General features: G+C 48.7%; 1 protein-coding gene across 20 annotated transcripts in view; it reads right to left on the bottom strand.

Moving 5' to 3' along the window:
* ZNF618 (zinc finger protein 618) overlaps window positions 1–24,425 on the bottom strand; it is a 204,947-nt gene that overhangs the window by 18,421 nt on the left and 162,101 nt on the right. For 9 of the 20 annotated variants that reach the window (XM_025282288.3, XM_025282293.3, XM_044940492.2 and 6 more), the window contains 4 exons: window positions 17,616–17,855; window positions 13,778–13,861; window positions 11,683–11,727; window positions 10,698–10,775 (listed from right to left, as the gene is read on the bottom strand). In XM_025282288.3, coding sequence (XP_025138073.2) covers window positions 10,698–10,775; window positions 11,683–11,727; window positions 13,778–13,861; window positions 17,616–17,855 — 447 coding nt within the window. The remainder of the gene's footprint in view (window positions 1–10,697; window positions 10,776–11,682; window positions 11,728–13,777; window positions 13,862–17,615; window positions 17,856–24,425) is intronic. The other 11 variants (XM_044940493.2, XM_025282296.3, XM_044940494.2 and 8 more) reach the window with 7 other exon arrangements.

Below are 24,425 nucleotides of genomic sequence, written 5' to 3'. Positions count from 1 at the left end.
GTTTATATCTTTCCTTTTCTCCTTTGCTTTTTGCTTCTCTTCTTTTCACAGCTATTTGTAAGGCCTCCCCAGACAACCATTTTGCTTTTTTGCATTTCTTTTCTATGGGAATGGTCTTGATCCCTGTCTCCTGTACAATGTCACGAACCTCATTCCATAGTTCATCAGGCACTCTATCTATCAGATCTAGGCCCTTAAATCTATTTCTCACTTCCACTGTATAATCATAAGGGATTTGATTTAGGTCATACCTGAATGGTCTAGTGGTTTTCCCTACTTTCTTCAATTTCAGTCTGAATTTGGCAATAAGGAGTTCATGATCTGAGCCACAGTCAGCTCCTGGTCTTGTTTTTGCTGACTGTATAGAGCTTCTCCATCTTTGAGTAAAATACTTAGGAATAAATTATAAAATAAGATTGTACACTTAAACTAAAAACATGTTTGAAAAATTCAAAGAAGGCATAAATAAAAAGGCATTCCATTTTCATAGATAAGAAGACAATATTGTTAAAATAGCAATTCTCCCTAAATTGATCCAGATTCAACCCAATCCCTATACTGCTGTCTTTTTTTGCAGATATTGACAAGTTGATCCTAAAGTTTATGCAGAAGAGCCAAGCACTCTTAAAAATGAGCAAGGCTGGAGAGCTTAGACTTCCTGATTTCAAAGCTACTATAAAGCCATGGTAATCCAGATAGTGTGGTACTGGCACAAAAATAGACATACAGACCAATGAAACAGAATTTAGAATCCAAAAATAAACCCTCAAATTTTCAATGAACTGATTTTCGACAAAGGTGCCAGGACAATGCGACAGGGAAATGAATAGTCCTTTCAAAAAGCTGAGCTGGGAAAACTGGATATACACATGCAAAAGAATGAAGTTTAACCCCTACCTCACACCACATACAAAAATTAACACAAAATGGAATATGGGCCTAAATCTAAGAGCCAAAACTAGAAAACTCTTACAAGAAAACAGGAGTTAAGTCTTTGTGACCATTGATCAGGCAGTGATTTCTTACACATGACATCAAAAGCACAAACAATGAAAAAAAGTCTTCATCAAAAACTTTCATGCTTCAAAGGACAGCATCAAGAAAGTGAAAAGACAACCTACAGAATGGGAGAAGATATTTGTAAATCATCTATCTATAGAGGCCTCATGTATCTACAGAGATAAAATTATCTCTTACAACTCAGTAATAAAAAAAAAACCCCAAAACACCCAATTAAAAAATGGGCAAAGGATTTGAACTGACATTTCTCCAAAGGAGATACTTAAGTGGCCAATAAGCACATTAAAAAAATGTTAAACATCATTTGTCATCAGGAATACACAGAAAAGGAAAGATACACCCATCTGAATGCAGAGTTCCAGAGAATAGCAAGGAGAGATAAGAAAGCTTGCTTCAGCGATCAATGCAAAGAAATAGAGGAAAACAACAGAATGGGAAAGATGAGAGATCTCAAGAAAATTAGAGATACCAAGGAAACATTTTATGCAAAGATGGGCTCAATAAAGGACAAATGGTATGGACCTAACAGAAGCAGAAGATGCCAAGAAGAGGTGGCAAGAATACACAGAAGAACTATACAAAAAAGATCTTCATGACCCAGATAACCAAGATGGTGTGACTGACCTAGAGCCAGATATCCTAGAGTGTGAAGTCAAGTGAGCCTTAGGAAGCATCACTACAAACAGAGCTAGTGGAGGTGATGGAATTCCAGCTGAGCTATTTCAAATCCTAAAACATGATGCTGTTAAACTGTTGCACTCTATATGCCAGCAAATTTGGAAATCTCAGCAGAGGCCACAGGACTGGAAAAGGTCAGTTTTCATTCCAATCTCAAAGAAAGGCAATGCCAAAGAATGTTCAAACTATCTCACAGTTGCACTCATCTCACACACTAGCGAAGTAACACTCAAAATTCTCCAAGCTAGGCTTCAACAGAACGTGAACTGAGAACTTCCAGATGCTGAAGCTGGATTTAGAAAAGGCAGAGGAGCCGGAGATCAAATTGCGAACATCTGTTGGATCACAGAAAAAGAAAGAGAATTCCAAAAAACATCTACTTCTGCTTCACTGACTACGCTAAAGCCTTTAACTGTGTGAATCACAACAAACTGGAAAATTCTTAAACAGATGGGAATACCAGACCATCTTACCTGCCTCCTGAGAAATCTGTATGCAGGTCAAGAAGCCAACAGTTAGAACTGGACATGAAACAACGGACTGGTTCCAAATTGGGAACGGAATACGCCAAGTCTGTATACTGTCACCCTGCTTATTTAACTTATATGCAGAATATATCATGTGAAATGCTGGGCTGGATGAAGCACAAACTGGAATCAAGATTGCAGGGGAAAATATCAATAACCTCAGATATGCAGATGATACCACCCTTATGGCAGAAAGCAAAGAGGAACTAAAGAGCCTCTTCAAGAAGGTACAAGAGGAGAGTGAAAAAGCTGGCTTAAAACTCAACATTCAAAAAACTAAGATCATGGCATCTGGTCCCATGACTTCAAGGCAAACAGATGGGGAAACAATGGAAACAGTGACGGACTTTATATTCTTGGGCTCCAAAATCACTGCAGATGGTAACTGCAGCCATGAAATTAAAAGATGCTTGCTCCTTGGAAGAAAAGCTATGACAAACCTAGACAGCATATTAAAAAGTGGAGACATTACTTTGCCATCAAAGATCCCTAGAGTCAAAGCTATATTTTTCTAGTACTCATGTATGGATGTGAGAGTGGGACCATAAAGAAGGTTGAGCACCAAAGAATTGGTGCTTTTGAACTGTGGTGTTAGAGAAGACTCTTAAGAGTCCCCTGGACTGCAAGGAACTCAAATTAGTCAATCTTAAAGAAAAGCAATCCAGAATATTCACTGGAAGGACTAGAATGAAAGTGGAAGCTTCAGTTCATTGGAAGCTCCAATACTTTGGCCACCTGATGTGAAGAGCCTACTCATTAGAAAAGAGCCCGATGCTGGGAAAGATTGAAGACAGGAGGAGGAGAAGACGACAGAGGATGAGACGGTTGTTGGATGGCATCACTGACTCAATGCAAGTTGAGTTTGGACAAGCTCTGGGAGATGGTGAATGGCAGGGAAGCCTGGTGTGTTGCAGTCCATGGAGTTGTAGAGTCAGACACGACTGAGTGACTGAACAACAATAATACACAGATTAAAATAACAATGAGATATCAGTTAATGTGTGTGTGTGTTAAGTCGCTTAGGTCATGTCTGACTCTTTGTGACCCTATGGATTGTAGCCCGCCAGGATCCTCTGTCTACAGGATTTTCCAGGCAAGAATACTGGAATGGGTTGCCATGCCCTCCTCTGGGGATGTTCTCGACCCAAGGATTGAACCCACATCTCCTTTGGCTCCTGCACTGCAGGCAGATTCTTTACCACTGAAGCACTGGGGAAACCTCTCACTTAATGTAGCAGTCCCTAAGGTTTTTGGCACCAGGGGTCAGTTTCATAGAAGACAATTTTTCCATGGACTGGGGTGGGGACTGCATTTACTGTGCACTTTATTTCTATTATTATTATTATTATTATTATATATACCAGTTCCACCTCAGACCACCAGGCATTAGATGCTAGAGGTTGGGGAACCCTGACTTAATGCATCAGAATGGCTATAACCAGTCAGATAATAACAAGCGTTATCAAGGATGTGGAGAAGCTGGACCCCTCATACACTGTTGGTGGGAATGTGAAAATGGTGCACGTTAGTGAAATGGGGAAGCTCTTCAAAAGGTTAACTGTAGACTGACTGTATGACCCAGAATTTCCACTCCTAGGTATCTACGTAGTAGTTAAAAACATGTCTACATAGGGACTTGCACTTGGACATTCACAGCAGCTTTATTCGTAATAGCTCCAAACTGGAGATAGCCTAAAAGTCCATCAGTTGGGGGAAGTGAAGTGAAGTCTCTCAGTTGTGTCCGACTCTTTGCCACCCCATGGACTGTAGCCCGCCAGGCTCCTCTGTCCATGGGATTCTTCAGGCAAGAGTACTGGAGTGGGTTGCCATTTCCTTCTCCAGGGGATCTTCCCAACCTAGGGATCAAACTCAGGTCTCCCGCATTGTAGGCAGATGCTTTAACCTCTGAGCTACCAGGGAAGCCTGGGAACAGGTAAACAAACTATGGTATATCCAGACAATAAAATACTACTCAGAAATTAAAAGACTAGTATCATAGAATATGAATGAGTCTCGAAAGTATGCTAAGTGAAAGAAGTCAGACACCCAAGTCAGACACAAGAGAATAAATATATAATCTATTTATACAAAATTGCAGGCTTCCCAAATGGCACTAGTGGTAAAGAACCTGTCTGCCAATGCAGAAGACTCAGGAGACATGGGTTCAATCCCTGGGTCAGGAAGATTACACTGGAAGAGGAAATGGCAATTCACTCCAGTATTCTTGCTTGGAGAACCCCATGGACAGCGGAGCCTGGCAGGCTGTACAGTCCATAGGGTCCAACAGAGTAGGACACGACTTAAGCAACGATGAACGCATGCACACAAAATTCCCGAAACTATAACCAAAGAAAGCAGACGGTGTGCCAGCGTGAGGGTCTGGGAAAGGGACCTGCTGCGAAGGGAACTTTTTGGGTCAATAGTAACATTATATATTATACATTATACAGCTTATGATGGTGGTTAAATGACTATACATTTATCAAAACCTATCAAACAGAACTCTTAAAATTGGTGAATCTTATTTATGTAAATTATAAATAAATCTAATTTTAAAATAGACTGAAAAGAAACCATTAAAAGAGGAACGGTGGTTGGCTTTGAGTAGTGAGATTATGGTTGCAGGGTGGTTTCCTCATTCTCTGCCTTTCTGCAAGTCTTGGAATCGGGACTGAAAGTGAAAGTGAAGTCACTCAGTTGTGTCGGACTCTTTACAACCCCATGGACTATAGCCTACCAGGCTCCTCCGTTCTTGGGATTCTCCAGGCAAGAGTACTGGAGTGGGTTGCCCTTTCCTTCTCCAGGGCATCTTCCCGACCCAGGGATCAAACCTAGGTCTCCTGCACTGCAGGCAGATGCTTTACCCTCTGAGCCACAAGGGAAGCCCGTATTACTCAACCTCAAATTTGATAACGATGTCTAGTATGGTTGATTAAAAACCTTTTTTCTCCTTATGTCGTAGATAATGCTGCTGAATGGGTGAGGCACTCGGTAAATGCTCTGCGAATGGTCTGATTTATAGCTTGAGCTGGAAACAAGGTTTATTCAGTGTGGCTATTCCCATGTATCACAGATACACATGTTCACACATGAACAGATATACACATCTGCAAAGGACTGGACGCAAAACTGGAATAAAGAATGTCTCCCAGGGAGGGACCAGTTGCCAGAAGGAGAAAGCAGTTGTTTCCAGCAGCGGATGGAAAAGGAAAAACTTGTATTATTTGGTCTTATTTTAGAATGAGCCACAGTCCTCAGTATTTTACATGCATCATCTCACCCAGGCTCTGGAGAATGGTGATGAACCCACTTTACAGATGAGAAGACTGACACCCAGAAAGGTGATTAGGTAAGCCCTCAAAGGGCCCAGAAGTTCAGTGTGGCCATTCCCACATCCTACCACTCTGAGCTGCCAATATATTTGCCTGCTAGGCAAGTCCCCAGGCCATACTTAGCTGAAAAGAGGCCAGAAGGGATGACCTCTGAGAGGCTTCCCCCATCCCTAATCCTGCACCCCAACCGCTCTGCTGAAGAGGGCACCTGGCTGCTGAGTTCATGAGAGGGTCAGAATCATAGTCTGATTCAGTGGTTGTAGAGCCTTGGGCAAGTTACTTAGTCATTTTATTTTATAATTCACACATTTTATGAAAAGAACAAAAAAATAAACCACATAGAAACAGCATACTAAAATGAACTGCATAATGCACACTTCTAAACACAAACAAGCAATACAGCACTACAGCTTGGAAAAATTTTAAAAAGCAGAGCATCTCCCCTACTGATAGCAGTTGAGGGAATGACCTATTGCATTCTGGAGGCAAAACATTACGGGAATAGCTTATGCTTATTAAATATTGTATCATTATTTAAATCATTAGCTGTTGGACAGGGCTAACAATTTTCTTATTGATAAATTGTGGTTTTTTTTTCTTTGCAGTGCTGAACAGCATGGGGGATCTTAGTTCCCAAACCAGGGATCAAACCTGTGTCCCCAGGAGTGGAAGTATGGATTCTTAACCACTGGGCCACTAGGCAAGTCCCTGATAAATATTTTTTAATTGACACTTTCCTGCCCACAATAGGTGCTTCCATCTTCTATGAAGGAGAGCTAATTGGAACACTTAACTCAGAGGGACTTCTGAAGATCAAATGAGCTAATATGTAAGAACTCAAACGATGTTAGGTATTACTCTTATGAGTCATGCAACTCTGGGCCAGCGATTACGTTCTCTGAGCCTCAGTTTCCTCATCTGTATAATGGGGATGATAATGCTAGCCAGCTTACTGAGGAGCCTTGATGCTATAACCAGGCCCGACACACAGTAATTGCTCACTAAGTGTTAGCTACCGTCAGTATCACTGCTGCCAAACCCCACTCCTAAACTGTCACCAGGGACCAGGCAGGTTTTCCTACCGCACAGAAAGGAAGTTTATTAGCGGGAATTACTCTATGCCATTCAGCAGCCTCTTAATGAGATTGGTGTTATTCGAGGTTGATCCCCCTTATCAGCAGCACTGTGAACTGCGCAGATCATGACGCTTAATTTCTCTCTATGGAGTCAATCCTTTAATCCCGACTCAGCCTGGCTGGGCTTCAGCCTGGCTTTGCACTGGATTGCCGGCAAGGCATTCTCTGCTGGCACTGAACCAGAACAAAGCAGCCCAAAGCTCTTCTCGGGGAAAACACGTTGGGATGCCTGGGGGAGGCGGGGCCCCACAGGCGCATCCTTGATTTGCATGTTAATGGCCTCCGCCCAACTGCCTGAGGGTCAGAGAAGCCCTGGCACACAGACTCTTTCCTAATTAGAGCTCAGCTTCCAGAGGTGGCGGGCTTCCCAGGTGGCTTAGAGGTAAAGAATCCGCTGGGAGTGCAAGAGATGCAGGAGATGCAGGTTCAATCTCTGATTAGGGCCGATCCCCGGGAGGACGAAGCGGCAGCCCACTCATGGACAGAGGAGCCTGACGGGCTATAACCCAAGGGGTCACAAAGAGTCAGACAGGACTGAGCGACTAAGCGCATTCCAGAGGTGGCAGGGGGGCAGAGGGCCTCAGGGGAGGAGTGAGCAGGGGCTGGGTCGTGGGGGTCTCGGGCCCAAGGGACCCAAGTGCTGTGCTCAGGCAGGGGTCCCCAGCAGCCTTCCAATTTTGGCCACTGGCTGCCCAGGGTCAAGTCTAAACGCTGTGAAGGCCCATCCTGCTGCAGGATGGCTGATGGCAAAGGCAAGCTGGAGGCAAGAGACACGGGGAGATGGAACCTGGGTGTGAAGAGGGCCACTGAGATCTGTGAGCCCTTCTTTTAGTGATGGAGTCTCAGAGAAGAGGACAAGGTATCCTGCTCGGTATGTGGTATGGAGACCCACGGGCTGGAGAGGACTGGAACTCACATGTCATGGAAGCCAATCCTGCTTTGAACTGATTTGATGAGTACAATAGAAATAAATATCTCCCCTCTCCACCTAAAATCATATGAATTGGTACCTAGTGTATAGCAGATGCGACCCCATGGACTGCAGCCCTCCCTCCATGGGATTCTCCAGGCAAGAGTACTGGAGCTCTGAAAAGAGATCTAGCCCATCCTAAAGGAAGTCAGTCCTGAATATTCATTAGAAGGACTGATGTTGAAGCTGAAACCCCAATACTTTGGCCACCTGATGCGAAGAGCTTACTCCCTGATGCTGGGAAAGATTGAAGGTGGGAGGAGAAGCGGACGACAGAGGATGAAATGGTTGGATGGCATCACTGACTCAATGGGCATGAGTTTGAGTAAACTCCGGGAGTTGGTGATGGACAGGGAAGCCTGGTGTGCTTCAGTTCATGAGGTGGCAGAGTTGGATGCGACTGAGCCACTGAACTGAACTGAACCATATAGGAGGTAACCAACAGATATATGCTGAGTAAGTGAACAAATGAAGAGAGGTCACACTAACAGAACAGTACCTGTCCAAGAGCATCTAGCCCTGTAATATTGTTAGTTAGGCCCAACCTGGAAGATGATATGAAAGATTTATAAACCTAAGAGAGACCAGCGTGTGTGCTAAGTCGTGTCAGTCATGTTCGACTCTGCAACTCTACGGACTGTGGCCCACTAGGCTCTTCTGTCCAGGGGGATTTTCCAGGCAAGAATACTGGAGTGGGTTGCCATGCCCTCCTCCAGGGGATCTTCCCTATCCAGGGATCGAACTTGCCTCTCCTCCATCTCCTGAATTGGCAGGCGGGTTCTTTACCACTAGCGGGTTCTTTTCCCACTTTCCCACTTAGGGAAGCCCTAAGAGAGTGACAATAACTGACAATAACAGTAACAGTAGAAATAACAGCAGCTTAACAAACACTGCCTCTCTACCTCATATCTTTTTCCTGGTCAGCTTCTATCTGGCCTATACTAGATCATCATGAGAAACGCTGGGCTGGAAGAAGCACAAGCTGGAATCAAGATTGCCGGGAGAAATATCAATAACCTAAGATATACAGATGACACCACCCTTATGGTAGAAAGTGAAGAGGAACTAAAAAGCCTCTTGATGAAAGTGAAAGAGGAGAGTGAAAAAGCTGGCTTAAAGCTCAACATTCAGAAAACGAAGATCATGGCATCTGGTCCCATCACTTCATGGGAAATAGATGGGGAAACAGTGGAAACAGTGTCAGACTTTATCTTTTTGGGCTCCAAAATCACTGCAGATGGTGACTGCAGCCATGAAATTAAAAGACGCTTACTCCTTGGAAGCAAAGTTATGACCAACCTAGAGAGCATATTCAAAAGCAGAGACATTACTTTGCCAACAAAGGTCCGTCTAGTCAAGGCTATGGTTTTTCCTGTGGTCATGTATGGATGTGAGAGTTGGACTATGAAGAAGGCTGAGCGCTGAAGAATTGATGCTTTTGAACTGTGGTGTTGGGGAAGACTCTTGAGAGTCCCTTGGGCTGCAAGGAGATCCAACCAGTCCATTCTGAAGGAGATCAGCCCTGGGATTTCTTTGGAAGGAATGATGCTGAAGCTGAAACTCCGGTACTTTGGCCACCTCATGCGAAGAGTTGACTCATTGGAAAAGACTCTGATGCTGGGAGGGATTGGGGGCAGGAGGAGAAGGGGACGACAGAGGATGAGATGGCTGGATGGCATCACCAACTCGATGGACGTGAGTCTGAGTGAACTCCGAGAGATGGTGATGGACAGGGAGGCCTGGCATGCTGCGATTCATGGGGTCACAAAGAGTCGGACATGACTGAGCAACTGAACTGAACCACCATCAAGGGCTTTTCTCACATCACCTCCAGTGCCTCCATAGGGTCACTCTGAAGGAGGGGAGGTGGGGTCAGCAAGCTGCTTCCCTCACATTCTGGTTTCCCTCCGCGGAGTGTCGGGCTGCCCCTGGGCAGGGCTCTGGGTGTGCTTCCCAGAATTCCCCTGGCACTGGAGCATCTGTATGTCATTTGTGGTCTAATGGGTCAAGAAGGAAGGGTGCCCGCCAGCCAGAGAAAGAGGACTCTGTGACCCAGAGGAGGATGGAGACACATGAAGGAGTCTGGGTCCCCGAGTGGCCACGTGGAAGGTCATCTGCATGAGGCTGTGCTAGGGTTGAGATGGTAAGTGGTTATGTCAAACCACCGAGAATTTGGGATTTCCTGTTACAGCGAATAGCGTCTCCCTGACTAGATAAAAAATCAGTGCTACTATGATAAAAACCTAAAATTGGAGGCTGGATGGTCTAGTGAGGGAGCTGACACCATAAGCTGGGCAGATGGAGAAGCAGACTCCTAGCTTTGCCGCTGAAGTGAAAGTAAAAGTTGATCAGCCACGTCCGACTCTTTGCAACCCCACGGACTGTAGCCCACCAGGCTCCTCTGTCCACGGACTTCTTCAGACAAGAGTGTTGGAGAGAACTGCCATTTCCTTCTCCAGGGGGTCTTCCCGACCCAGGGATTGAAGCTAGGTCTCCTGCACTGCAGGCAGATTCTTTACCTCTATAGCAGGAGTTCTCAAAGCGTGGCCCCTGGACAAGCCGGGGGTGCATGGCGTGAGGACCTGCCAATAATGCATGTCCAGGCCCCACCTCAGACCCAGGTGTCTGAAGTTCAGGGAGGAGCCTAGAAGCCCGTGCTTCCACCGGCCGTCCTAGTGACCGAGGCAGCCTCAGGTTTGACGACAGCTGCTTCGTGCGACAGGGTTTTCCCCTGAACGCGACGGGGTTCATCCCAGGCTGCCCTGGGCTGAGCTTCTCCACTGCCCTCCCCACCTCCGCTCCCCTGGACCTCAAACCACACACCTCCACGTCTCTGTCCTGCTCAGCACCTATGTGGCCACCAGGCTCCAGGCAGAAGCCACAGCTTCCGGAAGCTTCTTCAGCTCCACACTACCCTGGGTTACAGGATTGACCCAGGTCCTGTGACTGTCCCCTGGGGGCGTGGCCCCAGGCTGGCCCTGCCCCTTGGAGGATCTGGGAGGAAGGGAGGGGAGGGGGGCCGCAGGGTCCTTACCCGCGTGAGACTGCATGTGCTCCAGCAGGTTGTTGTAGAATTGGAACTGGATCCCGCAGGCGCCGCACGTGTAGGGCTCTGCGGGGAGAGACAGAGCGGCCGTCTGAAGGGCTGCACGAACCCCAGCGCCTTTCTGCAGGGCCGCGGGCAGCTCTGGAGCTGGGCACCCAGACACACAGGGAGCGGTGCCCTTGGGGCTCCCCTGGCACTAGCTAGTGAGGGAGAGGCTGGGGAGGAGAAAGAGATGGAGAGAGGAACACGGCGGGTAACAGGCCGTCGGGTGCAGCCACGGGGCACCTATCGAGGGCTCACTGTGTGCCAGGCACTGTTCTGGGCGCTGAGGTGACACAGGGCAGAGACCGCACCTTCTCGGTTCCACAGCCTGCCTCTCTCTCTCGGCTGGGGGAGGCACACAGATGGCTCAGTCTGCTGAGCGGACGACTGAATGAAGGTATGAATGAACCAAAGACAAGACGATGGACGTGGAGGCAAGGACAGAGAAGGAGGGAAGGGACGAGAGAAAGGGTGGGAAGCAGAGAAACAGCGAAGAGCCAGAGAAGCAGGGATGAGACAGGGAAGAGGAGGGGAGAGGGCGGACGGTGGGAATGATGAGCGCGTATAAAAATGGGAGCTCATGCGCGGGGCCTGTTATCTTTTCATCTCTGTGTGCCCGGCACGAGGACACGGAAGGAAAAGGGAAGAGAGCAAAGATGAGTAAGGAAAAGAGCTGGATGACGGCGGAGGTGGGGCTTGGGAGCGGCATCGTGAGGCCAGCCCCGTGGGCAGGAAGGGGAGGCCTTGCTTCTGCAGGGCTGGGGGTGGCAGAGGCAGGCTGTCCACACTCCTCCACCCACCTGGGCTGGGCCGCCCCCTGCCTCCACCAGCTGCCGGGTCTGCCTGGGAGGGGTCTGGAGTGTGTGGCGGGCTGAGTTCACTCCCTGCCCTGTCTCGCCCTCTCCAGCCCCCCGACGGGACCCTCACTTACTCTGTAGGAGAGGGAAAGGGTTGGAAATCAGGGGACTTGCAGTTTCTGCAAAAGAGAAACAGTTTAGCTAAGTCTCTTCCAGCTCTGGTGCTCGGGGCTGACTGTCACGATTTCTGGTCTTGGGCAGCAGTGAGCCAGATGGGCTCTCAGAGGAGGGGGAGGCGGTGTCTCAGGTGGGACTGGGCGTGGGCAGGTCGAGATCGGGCAGGGCCATCCTTCCAGGACATCCCCAGCTCACACAGTGCGCCCACAGAACACCATGAGAACATACCCACATGCGGCTGCCCATCTCAGGACAGGGAGCTGGGACGGCTGCTAGGTCTGGGCACCCGGGGTGGACACGTTTGATACCAAACACCAGGGCAGCCAAGGGAGAGCTGTGCTTTCCCTTTGTGTGTCTCCATCCTGCCAAATGTCTGCTGGCAGCTACCCATGCCTCTTGGTATCGTCAGGTGAGCCTCACGGGCAGGGGACAGCAGAATGGGGCAGACAGACTACCCCGGGGAATCCTGGCTTCACCACTTACAAGCTAGGGGTCCGGGGCGACAATTGATCTCTCCTGAGCCTCAATTTCCTCATGCAAGAAGCAGGGATAACAGTAACACTGACCCTCGCTGGCTGTGTGGCAAGGGTGAAGACAGGTAAGACACATACAGCTCTGAACAGGTGCCAGGCACACAGTAAGCGCTCAATAAATGGTGGCTGCCAGCAGGAGCGTCCCAATTCTGAACATGGAGTCTGATGGAAGGAGAGGCAGGGGCTATGGCCCGTCTAGCTGACAGCAAAGGCTTGCAGGAGACTGGGGTTTTGGTCCCGGCTCTGCTGCTCATCCCTGCATGGCCTGGACCAGTCACTCCGTCTCTTTAAGGCCCACCTTTCGGAGAGGCATTACAGTTTTCAAAAGGATGAAGCAGTTTGGAACAGCTGATGTTCTCTCTAATTTAAAGGACCATGTCAACATTCTCGGGGCTCCCACGGCACACCTCACTGCCTGCCTCGGGCACTGACTCATGAAATCGCTTGGTTTACTTAACCCCCCCGCCACCACCCCCAAACAGCCTACCACGTGGATGTGTATCTCTGCAGGGCCCCCACTGAATGATCCCCCACCACAGGGACGTGTGTGCCATTTCCACTCTACAGCAGAGGAGAAACAAGGGGCGAGCCCAAGCCACCAGCCTGTCGATGGTGGAGCTGGGGTCAAGCCTCAGCTGGAGCTCTGGGCACCGTGAGGAAGACTCTGTGCAAGCCTGCGCTCCTGCGTGTTTCATAAAGCCCCTGACTCACGGTCAAGTCGTGTTCATCACTTGTCCACACCCAGCCAGGGCTCAGCAGGGCGCTGAGCACAGGCCAATAACTAATCTGGCGAGTGAAAACTTTGAGCAAGCAAGGGAGCAATGCCTTACCTTAGTGTAAAGGAAGTATCGGAATAGAATCCTTTTCACACTCTGCCTTGGCTGGCACTGTGCAGACCAGCCTGCTGTGCCTTTTTCGGACAGAAGCTGACTGTGATTGCTCATGGCTCTGCCAGGCTGCCCCAGGTCTGTCTGGGGACAGTGGCCTTAGGGTCGCTCGGTTCTAAGGAGCTACGTCTCTGTCAGGGTCTGGCAAGAGGCAGCCACCAGGGGGCGCCAAAACACCACCAGGAACCTCAAGCAAACCTACTTGGGCTGGTTAAGGGCTAGAAGGGAACCTTTGGACGTTCCCAGGTCCAAAGAGGGACCAGAACATGGGGCCTCTGGCTCTTGGGCCACAGCTCTGTCCACTGTACCCACTTTGCTTCTCCTGGGGAAAAAGTGGCTGCAAGGCTCACCCTATAAACACAGCAATAGCTCCAAGGGGGCCATCCAGGTCAATCTTGGAGACAGGGGAGTTTCTCTCTCCATGGAAAGACAACGAGGAGCCACAGTCCCCAAGATGCTCCTGGGACCTAGAGGGACGTGCCTGGAAGAAAGGGACCCTCCACTTCTGCCTGGCCCTGGCCGCCTTCTAATTCTCTGCCCCCAGCTTCCCCCCAACACCCTAGCCCAGCACAGACTACAAAGACCCCGGAGCACAGGACGGCGGTCCCGGGGCACACCGCTCACCAACTCACCGCTGGAGTTTTGGGAACTGCTATTCGTCTCTTCAAAGTGGTTTTGTGCTTTGCCTTCTACCCGCCGACTGAAAGCGCTTTCTGCTGGGTGGGGGAGGGGAGAGAGCAAGAAAAAAAAAACCACAGTGACTGGTCAGTACCAGGTCCAGAGAGGGGGCATGCCAGAGAGGGGGTGGCTTGGAGGCCAGGGACGTGGGACCTGCCCCAAACCCTGGGCTGGGTGAGTTGCCTGAGGCCTTATGCTTGGGAACCAGCACAGTGAGGGGCTCCAGAACCCCAAACCACATACTTCCAGCTTCTCAGGCTCACCTGAATTGCCTAACACCACCTCGGGACCCCAGGAGACCCCCCAGTAGTGCCCAGGGTGGGTGGAGGTCCAGGCACCGTGGGGTATATGTGGGATGTAGGCACACACATGAGGTAAAGCTGATGGAGCAGATGGCGAATGGGCCAGGGTCTCCCGTCTCTGGCCCCTGGGGAGTCACAGGTGACACCTACGTGATGTGGACCCACCAGAGAGCGGGGAGGGTGGCAGACTGCTTTCTGGTGGTGGCTCAGGCAGAGCAGGAGGGCCCGGTGGCTGTTGGGGCCCCTGGGTGGCAGAGAAGTCGTGACAGGCAGAGTCGGGGCAGCTCCAAACCGGGGAGGCCAGTGACCAGGTGAGGTCTGTCTGGTCAGGGTTCACCCAGGGAAAGGGACTGGCTCCCCGAGTGATTTCTGGGGTGTCCCCACGGACAAGGGGCGCCTTCCTGAGTGGCTCCCGTTAACTCCCTGTGAATGCTGGAGTCAGAGACAGGGCCCAACCAGGTGGGGAACAGCAACTGGCATCCATCCCCCACCCACAGGAAGCACTGAGACGGTGTCTGAGTGGCCGCGGCATTTCCAAGCCGCTCGCTCATCAGGGATGCTGGAGGCGCCAGGGGGCAAAGGCTTCTGGGAGCAAGTCCGTTTGGGACGAGCATCTGACCAACAACTCGGGCGAGGACAGCAAAGGCTCTGAGAAGCTCCACCGGAGAGAGACCCATCTAGCTTTGTCTAACCCAACCTTCTCAAACACAATTGGCAACTGAAACCCATTTAAAAAATATGAGGGACCTTCCTGGTGGTCTATTTGTTAAGAGTCTTTGCTTCCAATGCAGGGAGCATGGGTTCAACCCCTGGTCGGGGAACTAAGATCCCATATACAGCCAAAAAAAATAAAGGAAAAAAGTAGAAATATGAGATTTCTTAGTATCTCTCAAAGATGGTAATCCTGGGAACCCACTTTGGGAAATGTCATTGTCCCCAGGCCGCCCGACACCTGGAAGGCAAGTGCTCAGACTGTTGGGGGCCAGTGTTCCAGACAATCACTGGGGTGATGGGAAAGAAAGCCAGAGATGGCTCCTACAGGCCCCGCTCAATTCCCCTGTGCCTGACCCTGACAATGCCCTCTGATGCAGCTTCTTTTTTCCAGAGGCTGTCAAGAACATCGTAGACAAGACCCTCTCTTCCAAATGTGTCTGTAAAATGCCTGGGCCGAGAGCTACACACCTGCCCGCTTCAAGATACCATCTATAAATCGGCAAAGCAAGCCCCTTGATTCTTTATCTAGGGAAAAAGGCCTGCTATGAACCAGGCACTGATCCACATGCTTTATGTTCATGATCCCCCTTAATACTCCAAGAGCTCTGTGAGATCCACGCTGTCACTCCCATTTTACAGGTGAAAACCCAGAGAAAGCGAGGCTGTCGATTTTCTGGGGCTACGTTCCTAACCCCCGAAGATGGTAGAATAAGGAGATTTCATTTTCCGGGGCAGAGCCTTCCTCTTTAAAAAGGTCTGGGCCAGGGGAGTGACTCCTTTCTCCACCTTCTCATGTATGCAGGGAATGGTTACCCACCTGTGGAGGATTTTCATGCAGCCTGACCAATATATCGGTAGCATTTAGCACAACTGAGGTTACAAACTATTATAATCAATCTCCTATGGCTCAGCTGATTATGCAGATTTTGATCAGCTATTCCTGCTATGGGCACCTCTGTCTGGAAACCACTGAGTGCCTTTGCTGGGGACATCCCCACGCAGGTATACACACAGGCATGCGAGGGAGCCTGTCTTGTTCTAGCATGAGAGTTGCAGTGGTCACTTCCAGCTTCAACATGCCGGGCTGTAGCTCACATCCTGTGCAGCTGGTAACCCAGGTGTGACACCCACCACAAGTCTTGTACGTCACATAAAGGCAGCCAGAGGCAAGCCCCATGGCTCGCTGGAAGCTTCCATGGTGACACTGGGTTCCAAGAGCTGCCACAAACCACACAAAGCCTATAGGCAGTTCTCTGCAGAAACTGCAGGTACAAAAACTCCCAGCCCCAAGGTCAAGAGTAAAAGCAAGATATGAAAGCCATGATCCTTAGTTGAGCTGGTATCTACCACTAGTAAGTCTGTGATGACCAGCCTGTTTAACTCATTTATGACTAATGCTGCCAAACCCCAGCTCCTCTCTACACAGTACCTGAAAACCATTACCTTCAAGGCTGATTACTTACTCTCCTTTCAGGAGATGTAAGCACATAAGCATAGCTTCAAAATTTGCGGAGGCAGGCAGGGGGGCTCCCCAGGTGGTGCTAGTGGTAAAGAACCCACCTGCCAATGTGGAGATAGATGTACATTTTTAAGAACCACATCCTTGCTCCTGATTAGCCCTCTGAACCAGAATAAAGCAGCACAGCTCATTCCTTGGCTGTCTCCGGTCCAGCCTCCTGACTCATGTAAGTGAGTTCTCCATTTACTTGCTTGTACATTTCATAGGTGACTTTGGGCCTCCTGAAGGCATCTGAAAGGCCCGAAGTCCCAGAAGGACTATGTCACCACTCCATCCTACATCCCACATATCTAGGCAGGCGGCCCAAGGCTCCTTCCATCCAGGCATGAATCAGGATTCCTGGTTCTCATCATACAGTGTGTCTCAGCAGTTCTCCCTGCTGACTGGTAAGAAACGGTTGGGGTGCACCATTCACTGCCTGCTCACCCTTCTGCAGTCTGGGCCCTTCCTGCATAGACTCAGACAACACCGGAGCAGACATCCATTGGCTTCCTGCTAGGCTATGGTTCAGAGAGGGGTTTCACGAGTAGCACCCGGTAGAGAGAGGCCAGGAGAACAGAGCTCCCAGTCAACCACTCTTCCTCATGCAGAGCAGCTCTTCAGAGAAATGAGTCTTTCGACTGGGTTTTCTGAAAGATGGGGGAGGAGGTGCAAACTCATGCCAAGGAGTTCCAGGCAGGTGACGTAAATGGATGAACTGGGCAGGATGCGAGACAGACAACAGCATGATCACAATGAGAAATGGCGCCTGCCACGTGGCCATTGTGCTGGGGAGGCGGGAGGGAGTGGTGGGGACTGTGGAAAACTGGAGAGCACGCGCTTTGGGACTCAGCCTCAAGGCAACTGGCTGCCCTGCAGGAAAGTGAGCCCAGGACTGCCAGATCTGACTTTTCCATGTCAGTGAGAAATCAAGTTTCACAAGAACATCTAATGTTCAAAAAATTAAAAGAAATTTAAAACCCCGTAGGCCATGACTTACGAAAAAGCACTCTCCTGCTTAAAAAAATTAGTTTGCAAACCATCTTGTACAACCCTCTGACTTAGGGTAAGAAAACCCAGACTCAGAGAGGCTACGTGGCTCGTTAGAATCACAGAGCCAGCAGGAGGCAGAGCAGGGACCCAGATCCATCCCAGAGAGCCACGGGCCCTCCACCCTCGCTCTTGCAAGGGAACAATGACCGCGGGCACAGCTGTGGCAGGCTGGGGGAGAGGGGCGGGGAGCGGAGGCAGCGTGAAGGGAACAGAGGCCGTTGGTACCTGCGGTTGCCTTGCTTGCTGGAGATCCCGAGTTTGGAGTGCGGAACGTCTGGGTTTGGGTGGCTGGAGGGGTGCGGTGTAAGAGGGTGGAGCATCGGACCACGGAGGCCGGAGCCTTTTTCCCCGACTGGTTCGTCTGACTCTTCGCTGCCACGAAGCGTGGAGACGGGGAGACCTCTGGATGCGAACACTCAGAGCCTGTGTCTGGATCGTCCGGTGGCTCCCACCCAGGGGCGGTACCTGAGAGGGTCACGCTCTCAGTTGCCGCGGGCCCTTGGAGCTGGGCCACAGCCCCCTACGCTCAAGGGTCGAAACTCCTCTCTGGCTACCACCTGGAGCCCAAGAAAGTCTGGGAGTCTAGAACCTTCTCCGGCTTCTCCCTGAGCGAAACCTGATCGCCAGCTTACACTCACCATTACCTGGAGGCCACTGACCAGTCCACAGGGTGGGTCATCCGTAACCCTTGAACAGTCCAGGCTCTGAGTGTCTAAGAACTCGCTCTGGGACCCATGCTTGCGGCATGGATGAGTCAACCCAGGGTCAAATGCACTTTCTAAAACGTAGGTCCCTAAGCCTCTTTTCTTCCTAAGGCAGGCTGGCTCAGCAGACACATCAGACAACAGAGAGGCAGAGGCTAGCAGGGCCGGCTGGCTGGGGCGGGGCAGGGCTGGGGGAAGGGACGAGCAGGGGGCGGCTGTCGCCCCGTGGTCTCAGGGGAAGGGGCTGGTGGTGCTCCTGGACACTGCCTGGGGTGGGTGCTCTCAGGGGTCAGTGCTCAACCCGACGACCGACGCTTAAGTGCAGCAGCTCCCTGGCAGTGCCAAGTGCAGCTTGTGCCGCCGATAACCAGATCCCCTGCCTCCCTGGCCGGCATCCTCTGCGGAAGCTGGGCTGATTGAGGGCAGGTGAGTGTGTGGGGGGGCTGACCCTCAGGTGGTCTCCAGCTCTGGCGGTCTCGGATGGCAGCAGTCTGCCTCCTTCACATGGTCCGGAGACATGGTTACTAGTGCCAGCAAGCCCCGAACGCGACCACTGTGCCACCTCCAAACCAAGAGGGGAGGCAGTGGCTTTAGTCCACTGCAACTCTCTGCTGAGGGTGAGAGTGGATCAGGCGGCAACAGAAGGGACCCCTCTGGTGCTGACCAGGGCTCACAGGACCCACAGCAGTGGGAACATCTTGAGAGCACCACCTTGTCATAGAGCCTGGCTGGGGCCTGAGAAGGACCCTGCCCCGCAGCCTGCCTCGGGGAGAGGAGAGGCCTCCTTACCCCCGCTCCCAGGGCAGTGCCCACCCTGGGCACAGATGCTGCGCTCTCCGCTTTCACTGCCAAAGAGCAAATGGGCGCTCTCTGTTCCTGCACCTCTGCCCATCCCTGGCCGGAGGTGAAGCGCAGGTCTGGAGAAGCAGGAGGCAGGGCCAGGTTCAAGGTCGCACAGGACTCAAGGCCCTGAGGTCGCTCACAGGACTCAGGCTGCCCCCCGTCCCTTTGCGGAGTCACTGCCTTCCCAGCACAGCAGTGGCCGGATGCCAAGAGCTGCGGGTGAGGAGTCCCTCAGTCATGGCCCCTAAGCAAGAACTCACCTGCCCCCCTGAACTCGGAAAGAAACCCCCCAGGCTCAGACTGTGAAGAACACGATTGTCCTCCACTACCCTCACCCCAAGCCCCTGCCCCACGTTCTGGATTCTTACTTTCTCAATCAGGACCTGGAGAGGGGCAAGTGGGGAAGGACACCTACATAGGTCCTCTCTTTCCTCCTTTCCTTCCAGAGAAAAGGAACTTGAAGGCCCTGAATCCAACCGGAAGGCGGCTCATCTCACACTTTCCAGTTTTTTTTTTTTTGGCCACAGAATAAATCTACACATCAAACCTTGAGGGAGATGTCCAATGTCCCATCTCTGATTTCTCCCCCACCTCCCTGAAGCACAGTTTGGGGACCACAGCTCGTGGTTCGCTATAATGGAACCAGCACTGAGTGTGCTGTGAGCCCAGCCCACCTTTGAATTCCAGGTCAGTCACCTCTGACCTCCGTGGTCTTGGCCTCAGTTTCCCTACCTCAACTCCGCCGATAAAAGTGGGACACCCATTTCTGCACCACCAACCTCACTGGGATTTTACGAGAATCCACACAAGTCACAGAAGCACCTTGAATAAACTACTCTTCAAATGTAAACAGGTATTAACGGTATTTTTTTAGGATTAAAGAAATCAAGGCCCAGAATGGTTAATAAGTTTAGGGCCACACAGAAAGTCAGGGCCAAGATGGGACGGGGCCCAATGTTGCCAGCTTCCCACGGAAGCCTTTGAGCAAGACCTCGTGGTCCCCTTAGGCACTAACACATACTCTGGGCACCTTTGCGCAAGGGACAGAGAATTCTTGAGCAAAGAGCAGAGCACACTGCTTCCCGTCTTAAGCCCCATCTCCAAATGCAGAATGGTTTCTAGGAGACCCTCTAGGTCAGATCTCATGGTCTTTGATCCTGCTGTCAAAACCCTGGCATCCATTTGCAAGCGCCCCTGCTCCCCTGAGGCAGGGAGCTCAGGACACCCAGAAACACTTGCTACAATGAACCCTAGGGCATCACCTGCTTGCTTTGGCCTGGGACCTGCCCACTTCCTGCCCCCTCAATCTTCCAAGCTTCATGGCCTTTGCTTATGCTGTTCCCTCTGCCTAGAATGTTCTTCCCTCATTTCTGCCTGGATCACTACTTCCAGTCCTACATAGCTCCACCTAAACATCACTTCCGTCAGAAGCCCTCCCTGATGCCCTACTTGGTCATCTATCTTTCAGTCCCCTCTCCTCTTCCCTTCTAAGATCTGACCACCACCAATGGAGACACATGGTGTGATCTTTCAACCAATGTCTTTTCCCCCGATTATTATCCTGTATGTTCTGTGAGGGAGGGACTCCGCCAGTTTGGCCCAACCAGGGCTCATTCCCTGACACACAGAAAGTGCCCAAAAGACACACTAGAAGTGCCAAAATAAGAGATTTGAACAACATTATTAACCAACTTAACCTAATTGACACTATACTCAGGAAACGCTCTTCCCAACTCACTTTATGAGGCCAGCATTACTCTAAAACCCAATCAAGACAAGCATATTACAAGAGTGATGAGATGAGATGGTTGGATGGCATCACCGACTCAATGGACATGAGTGTGAGCAAGCTCTGGGAGTTGGTGATGAACAGGGAAGCCTAGCGTGCTGCAGTCCATGGGGTCACAGTTGGACATGACGGAGATACTGAACTGAACTGATTGCAAGAAAAGTACAATACACTGCTGGTTGAAATGTAAAATGGCACAGTGTCTGACTGTTTCTTAAAAGTTAAACATAGACCTATCATATGATCCAGACTAGGTACTTTTACAAGAGAAATGAAAGCATTTGTCCATAGTAAGACACATTTACAGCAGCTTTAATTGTATTAGCTCCAAACTGGAAACAAGCTAAATGTCAATTCATAAGTAAACAGGTGAAGGAAATGTGGTATCCGTATCTAGACAATGGAGCACTGCTATTCCTCAATCAAAAGGAATGAACTACTGATACATTTAAACATGGATGAATCTTTAAACAAAAGAAGCCAGACCCCACCACACATAGTAGATAAGATTCCATATTTGCAAGATTCTAGAAAATGTTATGGGCCGTCTTCCCTGGTGGCTCAGTCAGTAAAAGAATCCGCCTGCAATGCAGGAGATGTAAGAGATGAGGGTTCGATCCCTGGGTTGGGAAGATCCCCTGGAAGGAAATGGCAACCCACTCCAGTATTCTTGCCTGGAAAAATCCCATGGACAGGCAACAGCCCATGGGGTCGCAAGAGCTGGACGCAACTGAGCGACTAAGCCACCACCGCAGAACATGCGTAACCTGATCTGTAGAAACAGGAAGCAGAGCAGTGCTTGCCCGAAAGAGAGAAAAGAGGCGAGTGAGGGGCTATAAGAGGGCACGAGGGAACTTCCGGGGGTGATAGGCATGTCCACCATCTTGACTGTGGTGATGGTCTCACGGACGCAAACACAGAACAGATTACTTCCTTTAAATAAGGTGCTTTACTGGATGATGACATATTAACACCTCTGGTATCTTAAAAACACCGGAAATATTAATTTTCTTGATTATGACCATGACTAATGGACCAGTGACTGAATCTGGGGCGCTCTCCTAATCCTAGGACTGTAGTTTCCCACAGTTGAAGGGTCAGTTTTGGCAATGATAGTAAAAGCCAGGTACAACCCTAGGGAATTTCAGATAGAAGTAATCAGAAAACACATGCTTGATAACAGACTGACTCTACAAACTACCCTAGGTCTCAAAGTAGTCTAGATGCCTTTCTGAGAGAAAGAAGCTTAAAAACAGAAGTCATTCTTCTGGAGAAGCAGCATGCCAATTCTGTAATGTTTTTTAGTTCATTTCATGGTTTTCTGATAATCAATGTATTTTAATAAAGAACAGGCATGATAACTTTTTTTAAAAAAATCAATCCATGTAATTCACCACATTATCAGAATAAAAGATAAGAATCATAGGATCAGCTCAATAGATGTAAAAAAACACATAACACCAATTTATGACAAAAACTTTCATAAACTAGAAATAGAAGGTAACTGTCTTAACAGATAAAGAGGTATCTATGAAAACCTATTTCAGCTAATACAGTGTTTAATGATGAAAATGATCAAATTCAATGATGAAAACCCGAATCCTATGATTAGGAACCAGGCAAAGACATACACTCATTTCATTTATTCAACAACTAACTGGAAGGTCCTAATCAGCATAATAGGAAAGAATAATAAAAGGAATACAGATTAGAAAAAAAGATGTACAGCAGTCTTTATTAGTAGATGACATGAGTATGTACAAGAAAAATTTCAAGAAATTTACAAAAAAGCTAACAGAACTAGTAGGTGAAGTTAACAAAATTGTAGGATACAAATTCAATATATAAAAATTAATTGTTTGTCTGTAATAGCAACAAAAACTGAAAATAAAAAAAACCACAGTAGCATAGAAAAAAAAAACATAAAAAACTTAGATATAACTTAATGAAATATGTGCAAGACCTCTACTCTGAAAATATAAATTACTGCTAAGAGAAATTTAAACAGACCTAAACCAAGGCAGAGACATACTATGTTCATGAATTGGAAGATCAAATATTATGAGGTCTATTCTCCCCAGATTGGTCCATAGATTCAGTATAATCCTAAACAAAATCCAAGATGTAATTTTGTTGTAGCAATTGGCAAGAAGACTAACATTTATATTGCAAGGCAAAGTTCCTTGTTTCTTAAAAATACACAAAGTTGAAAAACTGGAAGCACCTGATCTAAGACTTAGAATAAATAAGATCATGTTGGCATAAACACAGCCAAACAGCTCAATGGAACAGAAATAAACTCACACTTACTCATGTATTAAACTGATTTTCAACAAAGGTCCCAATGTTATGTAATATATAAAGGACACTCTTTTCAATAAATGGTGTTGAAACAACCAGATATCCATATGGGACAAAGTGAATCTCAAATCATATCTCTCATCATTCACAAAAATTAACTTGAAATGGATCAGAAAGTAAAATGCAGAAGTTGATAGTAGAAAGCTTCTAAAATATAATAAAGGAGAATATCTTCACTACGGAGGTAGACAAGGATATCCTGAGTAGAACTGAGAAAACACTGGTCATAAAAAATTGATAAATTAGATCATTAAAAATGAAAAACAGCTGCTCATCAAAAGACACTGAATGAAAATCAACAGTCACACCAAAGACTAACAGAAAATGTTCATTATATATATACACTCAAAGCTTCAGCTTTTCCAGTGGTCATGTATGGATGTGAGAGCTGGAACATAAAGGCTGAGAGCCAAAGAACCGATGCTTTTGAACTGTGGTGTTGGAGAGTCTTGAGAGTCCCTTGGACTGCAAGGAGATCAAATGAGTCAATCCTAAAAGAAATCAACCCTGAATATTCACTGAAAGGACTGATGCTCAAGCTGAATTTCCAATACTTTGGTCACCTGATGCAAAGAGCCAATTCATTACAAAAGACCCTGATGCTGGGAAAGATTGAAGGCGGGAGGAGAAGGAGATGACAGAGGACGAGATGGCTGGATGGCATCACTGACTCAATGGACATGAGTTTGAGCAAGTTCCAGGAGATGGTGAAGGGCAGGGAAGCCTGGCATGCTGCAGTCCATGGGTCACAGAGTCAGACACAACTGAGTGACGGAACAACAAAATATACATATATATATATATGATAAAGAACCTGGATCTAGAATATATAAAGAACTCCTAGGGACCTCCTTGCTGGTCCAATAGTTAAGACTTCCAGCTTCCAATGTAGGGGGCGTGGGTTCAATCCCTCAGGGGAACTAAGATCCCACATGCCATGGAGTGTGTGGCATGGTAAAAAAAAAAAAAGAACTGGTATAATTTAACAATAAAAACAACCCAACCAAAAAAATGGTCAAAAGACTGCAACAGTTCCCAAAGTAAAATATACAAATGGCCAACAAGCAAATGAAAAAGCGCTCAACATCATTAGTCATCAAGAAAACACAAATTAACACCACAGTGAAATACTACTACACACTCACCAGACTAGCTCAAATTAAATTCCTTCCTACCACCGAATGTTGGCAAGAATTCGTAGCAAGTGGAACTCCCATCGGCGGCTGGTGGGAGTGTAAGGTGCTATAGCCATCTTGGGAAATGGTTTGTCAGTTTTTAAAAAGGTAAACACGCTCTCCCCTATGACCTGTCAATTCTACTCACTGGAATTTATCCAAG

The sequence above is a fragment of the Bubalus bubalis genome, chromosome 3, assembly GCF_019923935.1.
Source record: "Bubalus bubalis isolate 160015118507 breed Murrah chromosome 3, NDDB_SH_1, whole genome shotgun sequence".
Lineage (NCBI taxonomy): Eukaryota > Metazoa > Chordata > Mammalia > Artiodactyla > Bovidae > Bubalus > Bubalus bubalis.
Note: the sequence above shows the minus strand (reverse complement) of the source record. Positions and strands in the feature narration are given on the sequence as shown.